This window comes from Halyomorpha halys, unplaced genomic scaffold (assembly GCF_000696795.3).
Source record: "Halyomorpha halys isolate HHAL.00 unplaced genomic scaffold, Hhal_1.1 Scaffold1196.1, whole genome shotgun sequence".
Classification (NCBI taxonomy): Eukaryota; Metazoa; Arthropoda; class Insecta; order Hemiptera; family Pentatomidae; genus Halyomorpha; species Halyomorpha halys.
The window spans coordinates 290,969-302,026 of record NW_027110542.1 but is presented as its reverse complement, the minus strand read 5'-3'; the positions used below and the strand labels follow the sequence as shown (position 1 = coordinate 302,026).

At 28.4% G+C, this 11,058-nt stretch overlaps 1 protein-coding gene across 11 annotated transcripts in view; it reads right to left on the bottom strand.

Moving 5' to 3' along the window:
* Positions 1 to 7,770, bottom strand: part of shi (dynamin-1 shibire) — a 36,527-nt gene extending 28,757 nt beyond the window's left edge. For 4 of the 11 annotated variants that reach the window (XM_067048728.1, XM_067048726.1, XM_067048729.1 and 1 more), the window contains exons 1-4: positions 7,492 to 7,767; positions 6,602 to 6,675; positions 6,372 to 6,521; positions 3,678 to 3,881 (exon numbers count right to left, since the gene is read on the bottom strand). In XM_067048728.1, coding sequence (XP_066904829.1) covers positions 3,678 to 3,881; positions 6,372 to 6,521; positions 6,602 to 6,675; positions 7,492 to 7,655 — 592 coding nt within the window. In that variant the 5' untranslated portion in view covers positions 7,656 to 7,767. Of the gene's footprint in view, positions 1 to 3,677; positions 3,882 to 4,639; positions 4,844 to 6,371; positions 6,522 to 6,601; positions 6,676 to 7,491 lie in introns of all 11 variants that reach the window. The other 7 variants (XM_067048730.1, XM_067048727.1, XM_067048732.1 and 4 more) reach the window with 4 other exon arrangements.
* Between the last annotated feature and the right edge of the window lie 3,288 nt (positions 7,771 to 11,058).

Genomic DNA, 11,058 nt, shown 5'->3' with positions numbered 1-11,058 from the left:
TTTATTATTTTTTTTTTTTTTTACTTTTATCATCCCATAGGCGTTGATGACCAGAGGGTTTTACGCCTTTAAGCAACAATCAACAACAACAACATAGCAGTTATTAAATACAAGAACGATATATAGCTTAAAACATGTTAACGTGGGGCCACATAGGGACTGTGCGGGTAGTAAAAGCAATTTTTTTTTATTTAACTAAAATTGTGAAGTTGTAAATAAATTGAACTAAACATAAAAATCTGTTACCAAAAAAATATTCAATAACTATTACTGTTTTTCATATTTTAGATTATACGGTCAACTATTTATATATATAAAATAGTTTATATTCATCTTTGGAAGTTTTTTAACCTCAAAAATTTACAGTTGAGAAATTAATTTATCAAACTTCCTAAAAAGAAAATCCAGAATAAGATTCAATTACTACATCTACCTTACTTCTTGTGGTACAGAAAATAATAATAATAAATATATTAACTTAATTTTTTTTCTTTAATAAAAGGAAGTTTAACATTAAATAGAATATATGCATTAATTAATTGTAGAAATAAAATATATATTTTTAAATGAAAAAGAATAGACAGCTTCTTGACCACAAAATAACAAAAAATCACCATGTATTGCTCTGCTCTGTGTTCGAATATATAACATACTTTGAAAGTATATATTTACGGAAAATATAGAAAATGAAATACAAAATTTATACATTTTTTTTAAAAATGAAAATATAAACACATAATTCTGTGAACATTTAGTTACTTTTTCTTGAACCTAAATATTTAACTTTAATTGGGAAACTCCAGTTCAAAACAAATTTTTTTCATTAGCTGACAACATTTATTTTGCACGGGCATTGTAAATCATTTGTGGTGAGAAGTCAAACTATCATGGATCGTAAGGCCTTTTGTCATTGATTAACTTCGAAATTTGTTGTGTCACTTCATTATGAATTTCATCAAAATTTTTTTTCCTGATCAAAACGTTTTCATCAGAGAAAGTGGGAAGTGGACAAATTAAACTTTGATCTTGTTGGTTTACAGTAGACAAATATACATTTATCTATGGAGAAAAAATCACAACTTTAATGCAGATTCTTTCTTTACATGAGTACTGTCAGATTTTTAATAACTTGTTTTATAATTTGTATTATGTAATTCTTACCTCTACAATAATATATTGTATCATCCATTATCTACTTAATTTATTGTTATATATGTTTACAAGTTTGTTTGTTATTATTTTATTTTTATTTATTTCTACATTAAGGTTATCTCGTTTTTTTATGTTTTGTTGGCACAAATAAATAAGTTTTACATATTTATGTATCATTATTGACCGTACCCGCAACCATCTTCTCCTCATATTGAATCTACGGTCAAATATAAACAACTCATTTAATATAGATACCGTACTTATAGTAAATTAAAAAAAACATTTTCAAGAAACCTTTTCAATTAAATATATTTTTGATTGTAGGGTATATTGTTCTCAAATAAGGAAACTGTAAAATCAGAAAGTGGGAATAATTGATAAATAATATGTGACACTTCAATAAATATAACTGTATATTTTATTCTTAAAATGAGCCATTTTCTTTTCCCCAACCCAATTGGCAATTGGAATTAATCTCAATAGGTTATCCAGTAATAAAATCTTATCTCCACCTAAATAAACCAATTGGAGTGCTCTTAAGCAATTGGCAACTCACCAAAGTTCCGAGTAAAACATTATCCTATCAAGCTACCATTAGAGGTCTCGAGAAATACATAACATTCAGCATTACTAATAAATAATTCAAAGATAAATAACAATTCTGATAAATTTTTTAACTATAATATTAAAGTATCAATAATGTGTAAATCAAGTGATTAGTAAACAACAATTAGTTCACAATTGAGTATAATGATGGTATCTAACTCTTGTAGATAATAAAAAAAAAAAAATCACATAATCTGTAAAATATCAGTTTTTAAAAATAAAATTAATAAACAATGTTCGAATCTGATAACATAATAATCGATAAAAATGTCGTCAAGCATTGTAATTTTTCCATTTAAAAACTGGGGATTAAAGAAGTAATAAAAATCTGGAAGTTTTTTTTTTTTTTTTTTAAAGCATTAATAATTGGAAACACTTAAAAAATAAACAGTAGTAAAAACACAATGCGTTAATGTCTACAACTAGGATGGTAAAAGGTCCCATAAATATAGCAGATGTGGAAGCATAATTTTCAATATTTTATAGTTTCGCTAATGAAAACAAGCATTAGTAATAACTCCAAAATATGGTATGATAATTATTTAGTTAGTATAAACAATGAGAAAAATATCGGTAGTCTTAAAAATCTCTAACACAACATCTAAATTTTTATTTCTGAAACATTTTTTAATGCGCAACAATACATGGGTTAAATAAATAATACCAAGAATTTTTAAATACGTAAAATTTGAACAGCCAAATTTAATTTTTAAAAAAACCATTGCTAAACATTTTTCAAGGAATGTATAGTCTCTATTTTAATTTTAGTCTGTGAAATTAAGAGAACACAAACTTAGGGTTCCAGATAGGAGCAGATAGGGTGCATACTAATAGGTCTTTATGTAAAGACTGTATCACTCCTTCGTTAATCATGATTAAGTGTGAGTATTTTCACACTAGAGGAAATCTCTTTGTTTTAAGTATAGTATTGTAGAGTAAAGTGACAAAGTGACAAGTTTTCTGAGTACTTTTTGGAGTAGCTTAGTGGAGACGAAATCTTAACCAGGTGATTTTCTTATGGGCGGAGGTTGTAATAAAAGTTGAATAGCTATTTGTAATGTTTCATTATTTATGGTCAGGTGAGTTTCAGTAAATTAAGTAATGTTTGTTCATTTTTACCTGGAAGTAGATGTCAAGCTCATTTTTATGATACACCAACCCATATACATTTCATAACAGGCTGGACAATAAATCAGCTGTTAAGGACTTGAGTGTTGTTCAGAAGACTTCTGTTACATGGGATAATTGCTGACTGAAAGGGGGTTGGATAAGGTTATTTAAACCTTGTAAGTTGTATATATTATACCACCATTATTGTAATAGCTAGTAAGTAATTCATACAAATCTAAATCTTTAAGGAAAAATTGTCAGAGGTTCCTGGAGCAAAAAGGGAACATATCAGGTTCAGGTAGGTCTACAGTTAATGATAAAGTTAAATGTAAATTTTAGAAGTTTCAGTGAAAAATAAAGGGACAAATGAAGATATACGAGCATTTAGTGACAAATTTGGATGGGGTCCTGTGCTGCTATGTCGGAGTTAACAGTTGCCTAGCACTGATTCTAGACACAACAATAAACTTTTATTTTGTGATGGACTCATTGAATACATATTCTTCTGAGATTGAATAGAATAAATCAAGAACATATAAGTTAATCATTCCATTTCTGACTCATATATAAAAGTGTTGACCCAGATAAACAATGTACATTCATTATATTAAGTGAATAATAAAAAATGAACCATTGAACAGTTCATCTTCTCAATCTTGGTCATAAAATAATTCGCCATAAGAAATCAAATGTTAGGGTGGATAGAAAAATTGAATAAACTGAATAATATTATTGTATTTTCTGTTTCTATAAAATTAATCTATACCTTCATTAGGTAGAATAAAATTACTTAGGTTCTAAATACAAACCTTGAGGATCTACTTCCTTCGCCATTTTGAGTGCGTCACTATTCGCCAAGTCTGTATTGGCTGGGGTGATGGCAAGAATAAGGGCAGATTCTCTTTTAATGTACTGCATGATCATACCATGTATTTGGTGTTCAATATCTGGTGGCTGGTCCCCTACCGGGACTTTTGTCATTCCAGGCAAGTCTATGAGTGTCAGGTTCAATACTGGAACATCATCCACTCTAGCAATCTACCATGCAAACGAATAGTACTAAGCAAATACTGGCATAATTGCTTCCTCATAAACATTTATGCTAACTACTTTTTAAAAAATATATATAGACAATCTTATATTATCAGTACTACTAATAAATAAATAATAGTGAAAACAGATATAATGTTAGGACGCTAATTAGATACTGTTACGCACTTCTCTGCAGTTTATTTGAATTAACATTTTCAACAGTACCAAACTGTCATCTTCTGTCACCAGTGACAATAAAAAAAGAATTAGAACAAAAAAAAAATCAATGGTAATAGTAAAACTAAATTATAAACAATTTATACTTAATAAAAAACAAAATGAAATAATGGTTTTAAAAACAAAGTAAACAATTAATCCATTTTTCAAGATTTCAAAAAATTTAAATATACTTTATCATTAATTAATCAAGCCATTCAGTATAAAACATAGTAATAAATTGGAAACAAATTTTTATTGCCTTTGGTGCCACAGAAACCTGATCAGTTTGACATTAGTGAAAACAATCCTAATTCTAAACAATATTAACAAGCATCTATTAAACTGCCAGAAACAAAACAAATTATAGGTAAAACTGAACATAAAAATAGAGCATTATGAAGAAGCAAAGCCCAGTATAAATCTAATTTATAACTAAAAAAAATCTGAAAAAAAAAATTAAGAAGCATTCCTATTGACTAGATCCAGTGCGGTGGTACGTGTTCACGATTAACATCTTTACCATCTGGGTCAGTCTGCTTTGCAAGTTGAAGCGCATCTGAAGTTGCCAGATCTGTATTAGCCGGTGTTACAGCTAATATCAGGCAGGTTTCTTTAGTGATGAATTGAAATATCATATCCTTAATCTGACTTTCAATATCCACAGGCTGATCCCCGACGGGGACCTTCGTTAGGCCAGGTAAATCAATAAGAGTGATGTTTAAGACTGTGAAAACCGAATAGTAAGAAAATTAAAAGACAATCAATTCAAACAAATCCATTTTGAAATTCACACGTGATAAAAAACCTAACAGAATATAAAAATATATTACAGAAAACAATTTTAAAAAAGTAACACTGAAGAAAACAAAGTATCCATAAACAAATTATCCAAAAAATCAATAAATAAATAAGTTCTATCAAGTTTTTATCTATAATCATTACCTCTTTATTCTTGAATTTGATCAACAAACAACAGAGTAATGATGAAGAACAGAGAAACTAAGAGAACAAAGATACTAAAAAACATTATATACAACAAAACAAACCTCTATTCAATATAAGTATACAGCTAAAATGATATGAAAGAAAGAAACAATTAAAACAATAGAAGGACTAATAATGATGTGAAATACTATGGTACAAGATGTATTGGGAAACAAACCAGCAAAAACAATAAAATATTTTAAAATTTTCATTTATTTTACCATTCCTACTCAAATTTTTTTCATTAATCTATATAAAAATATAAAAATTCAGATAAGGCAAATTCCAAACAGCTTTGAGAATTATCAATTCTGCCCAGACCTTTTTCTCTACTAATCATTAAAACCATGTGGCACATTGATATGACTTGTTTTCCAGGAAATATATAAATCTATAAATTTATTTAAAGCCAGTTTCTCTTTATAATAATATATTCCACAAAAACTGAAAGCAAGTTCACTTTAATTTTAAGATCTTATTATTGTTTTTGTTTTTTTACATGAATATCTTACATAATTTCACAGAAATAATATATAAATTACTTTCAGTACATAAATTTTTCAAAACCTTTGCCTATCATAAATTACTCTAAAAAAATAAAAGCAAAAATAGAAAGTGAGGTTCAGCATGGCACATTATCTATTATCTGTATGAATGGAGTAAATGACAAGAAAAAAAGATTTAAATTCTAAATACATGATATAAATTAACTAATTAACTTTATAACGTAAATATGATTGAAAACAGTGAATAACAATGATGGAATGTGACATGTTTAATGAGGTAAATGGCTCAGAGGTCAGATGAGTCAACACACAGAATAGAAGAAGTACATTAAGGTGAGACAACTATGAAATCAATTAAAAGACTAGCTAATAAATAATAACAGTCTTTATGTCCATTGATAAATTTTAGGCAGTAATTCAATTGATCTATACAAGAAATTAAAGAACAGTCAATACTCCCAAAAGACAGAAAACAAACACAATGGAGCTAAACAGTGATAAAAAAAACTTTACTATCTCAAAGAATCCTTAACAAAATAGAAACAAAATTTTAACAGTCACAGTATCATACAATTCTTAAAACTTTAACACCGCAAAATGATTGCATTAGAAATCTTCATTATATTAAAGTAAATGATTAAATATTATAATATAATCCTGGAAGTTAGCAATTTAAAAAAAAAAAAGTTTTATAATAATAGTGATACAAAAATGGTTATACATTTTAAGTAACACAAATAATATAAAAAACATGAACAATACCATTAGGAGAATAAACCCTCAGGTTAATAGGAATATTTGATATGCCTTTATTTGAACCAGTAACCCTGTCTGTCTCAGCCTCAATTTCTCTGCGTATTTCATCAAAGTCAGTGAACTTTTTTCCCTTACAATGAAGAAACTCGCCATATTCTGTTTAAATACATTGTATTAGATTTTTCATATACTTCTATTGTAATTTAGTAAAAGGAATAGTCATAAAATGTTATTACCAGTTATGCTATTGATAAGCTGAAGAATCAGTGGTCTACGTGTAACTATTCCAGAACCTCTTGGTAAAAAATCCCTAGTAAAAATATTAAACATTGATTAACTACAACTCTTCTTTAACACATGACTATCATTTTTAATTAACAATATCGATGTTATAAAAACAATATGATAAAACTAAATTACGAGACCAAAACAATTTTCATAAAATGCCGTAGACCTTATAGATTACAACTTCAACATCTAATTGACTGGTATGAATTTAGATGACTATTGAATTTAACTTTAAAACTACAAATTCAAAAGAAAATATATATTGTTATGCATATAAGGTAATAAAGAAATTAACTAATGACAGTTTTAGAAATGAAAAAAATCTAATCAGAAAATGTTAAATGAGAGATATTCATTAATACAACTCCTGGGATAAATTAAAAATTAACATTTAATTACATTTATAATTACTGCCATTTAAATGCTTATAAATTTTTAAATACAGATATTAAGAACAGAGATTCATCAGATATTCAAGAAATATAAATAAAATTGATTAAATATAAATGAAAAATAATAACCAATGAAAAGGATGTACATCAAAAATACTTGGAAATTGAGATTAGATAACAGCAAGACAGGAAAGTGCTATTGACAACCCAAAAAATATGTAAGATAAAACCCAAGGAATAAAACTGCCAATAAATAAAAATATAAATAACACACGTACTTGTCATGAGTTGCACCTAACGAGAATTATTGACCTGAATCTTTTAGGTCAACTATAATAGACAATGTAATAATAGGCTGGGCTATTGACGAAATTCAATGAATAAATCTCACAACTGATAATATTACACCAAATAATGACACGGAAACAAATAGATAACCAACTTACCTTCCGACAAAGTTTTCCAATACAGAACTTTTACCAGCACTTTGTCCCCCAACAACGGCAATTTGAGGTAAATCAAGTTGCATATGCACTCCAAGTTGCGTGAATGCATCTTGGAGTTTATTTACGACGGGGATAAGCTGCTCCAACCCCGGATTCCCAGCCATTTCTATTATCTTACGTCCACCCTAAGCTACCACTGCTCCGTGACACAAGCTGGAGGGTGGCAAAACAAAATGGCGAGGGAAACGTCGCTGCGCCATCTAGCTGATCGAAGTGTAGTGCCCTACGATCAATGCTCCCGAACCACGATTCTTAGCGAGCTCTATAGTCCTTCAAGAGCACTACCTACTTAACAATATCTCCAACTTGTTAAAATTTTCCTATTTGCGTCAATTTTGATGTCATTACATTGTTTATTTTATAAAACATTCCTCTGTAAATTTGAATTATAGCAAAAGTATAAATATGATTGTACAAACATCGCCAAAGAAGCAATATGAAGTAAAATTCTTTCCTAATTTTTTTAAACTTGACAAGTGAATACCCCATATACCTATTTATAAGTAGTGATAAAAAATAAATTAAATCTATGCTAAAAAATCTAAAATATCCCACAGTGATATTATGCAAGTAAATTCTTCAAAAGTTGTAAAATAAAATACATTACAGTAAGATTAAAAATCAGGAATCAAGATTTTGTACCAGTGAACTCAATACAATTTAAAGAAAATATTTACAGTTCATAAATTCAAACAATAATATTTAATTTAACAGCACAATCAGAAGAATAATTACTAAATACAGCATCATGAAACAAGGCCTCCTAGCAGATCTAATAGAACATATTTAATCATCAAGTATTTAATATTTCTCTTGTTAAAATATCACAAGGGTTTTTAGTCATAATTTATTTACTTTTTTAATTTGAATAAAATTTCATCTCAAAGGATGGGAAGACAAGGAATACAAGTGACAATTGTGTAAATAAAAGGTTTTTTTTTTTTTTATCGATGCCTGAACCAAATGTATGCTTCAGCAAATTACTGAAGAATTCGGTTCAATAATTATACATAATTTCACAGTTTTATCAATATTGAAGCATGGATTTGATTCAGTCAGTGATAGATAATATATATAACTTAACAAAATTATCTCTTTCCTTTACACCCACTCATTTAAGATAACACTGTGGCTTAAAAACTGCAGAAATCATCTGAATATGTACAGTGTTGATTTCCAGGAATTTCAAAGCCAAATAGCATTCAGATAAGTTTCATTCAAACTGCCACAAAAATCTGTTGATATTACCATATTAGGTCATCGATATGGTTTAAAGTTGAAGAAAGCCAACTGTGTACAGCACAGTAGATGTGATATCTTCCAGTTAAGAGCCAGATCATCCAAAAGAAAAGACATTATAAGGATCGAAAAGTTATCATAAGTTAACACCATCAAGGGGGCCTTTCAATCATATTATTGAAAGTGTCCTTCACATGTGCAAATAATAATGTTTCAATATTATGTGAGTTACCATCTTTTGCCTATTCTATTGTCAGCACTACTACAGGACCACTTTTGATTCCTTCAATAAATCTTGAGAGCTCCTGGTTCGTCTCTCTACAGACCTGGCCAGCCTTCACAGATCAAAAGATTTTACACATTTTATTATATTCATATATCTTTATACATAATATTCCTATTTTAAATCATAAAAAATAGAGGCTTAATCTTGGAGTAGGCCTATGATTTCTTGTAACACATTTAGGAACATGGCGTACATAAGTCCCACTATCTAATGTAATGTAAGGTATGAACAGTAGAATAAACCTTTGAAATTTATTTGTAATCAATTTAAAACATACATTACAAGAAAGGAGCCGGCAATGTTGTCTGTCAACATTTTTCTGAGACAAATCTTAAATTTCTAACCAGACATTAAGAGCAGCACTACACATGTTTAGAAATGCTATTGCATTACATTACAAAAAAAAAAAAAAAATGGCCATATACAAAGCAATAAACAGTCTAAACTTATAAGTACATTTCAGTTTAGTTTATAAATGGATTCTATTGAAAAAATAACTTTATGAAACCAGAGTAATTAAAAAAATTAAGTTACTTAGGTATTTGTATGAATATAATTCAATAATATGGATTATTAAAATTATTTTGTGAAAAATAAAATATTGTTTGTTTTATTGTTGGCCTTTCAATAATATTCATAAAAATAATCTGTGTACTGACAAACCTAAAATGAAAAGTAAAATCACATGCTCTTAAGATAAAATGGAATGTAACTAGACATGTGAGAGACAACTGTCTTGAAATAGTTGTAGGTATCTAATGCAAGTGAAGCATAAATTAGCAATATCCAGGTCTTGGAGTAGAGGCAGGCAGCTATTAGGAATTTCCCATGTCTCAAGTGAACATTATACAGGACATACTAAGCACAGGATAACCTTGAATATAGAAAAACCTCATATTTTTCCACTTTAGCTGGTAAGAAACCCAAATGAGGCTGAGATAAGTTTTTGAGCATTATATAGGACATCACTGCTTTATGAAAAATATCATACTTCAATATTTTTTAATGTCGGCTACAGGAAAATTATCTAAGTATCAGGATCATCAAACAGTATTCTCTGATATAATTGATTATTGCCCTAGGCACTGGACAACACAGGTTTTGTCTCTGGCTCACGTATAGGGAGAATATTAATCAATATATTCTATTGTATACTTATTTTTCAAAAATTTAACTTTTGTTATATTTTTTAAGGGTTATAATATCATATGCCTATATTATATTATTTCAAGGAAAAAAATCAACCCTTTTGCATTTCTCTTTGACCTTTCACCATCTTATATCACATATCTTTCCTTTGTATGATGCTATAATATGCCTTAAATTGAATATTCTTTTCATAGTTAGGTTGAGCCTAGACTTTAATTATAATCCAAGGATCATTTGTTTCAGAATTTTTAGCCGTATTTAAAATAGACAATTTCTTGAAGAATTCTCCATTTTATTTTATTTTCTTATAAGCCTTCCATTTTCCATACATTGGAGTACAGTAGTTTCTGATGAGTTGCAATAAAATCCTAATTTCATTTCTATTAAGAGCAGTTCCCTTTACACTTAACAAATTTAGATGTCAAATAGTTCCTCAATATTGTGACTGGGAGATGACAACCGTCAGCAATTTTTGTTCTTAAATAATATGTATCAAAGATCCTGAATGAAAAAGGACACAATTTAAGAAATGTTTTGTTCTAATGAACACTAAGTATGGTCTTTCCACGACCACTTTCCATCTTATCTATAATCTACTGATTTTATATTCCAGAAAGCTTTTAGATTTGTATTCATGATGTGTTTCTTCCACAAGACAACATATATCTATTTCCTCCACCTACAGTCATGTGATTTTATGGTTTCAAATCCCAGTGATACCGCAACTTTTTAATTTATGCAGAAGCTAATTGAGATATTAGACATTGCGAAGAGATAGGATTGCAAAGGAGTAATGGTATAAATTTTGAAGGATAAGATGAAATAAAAAAACA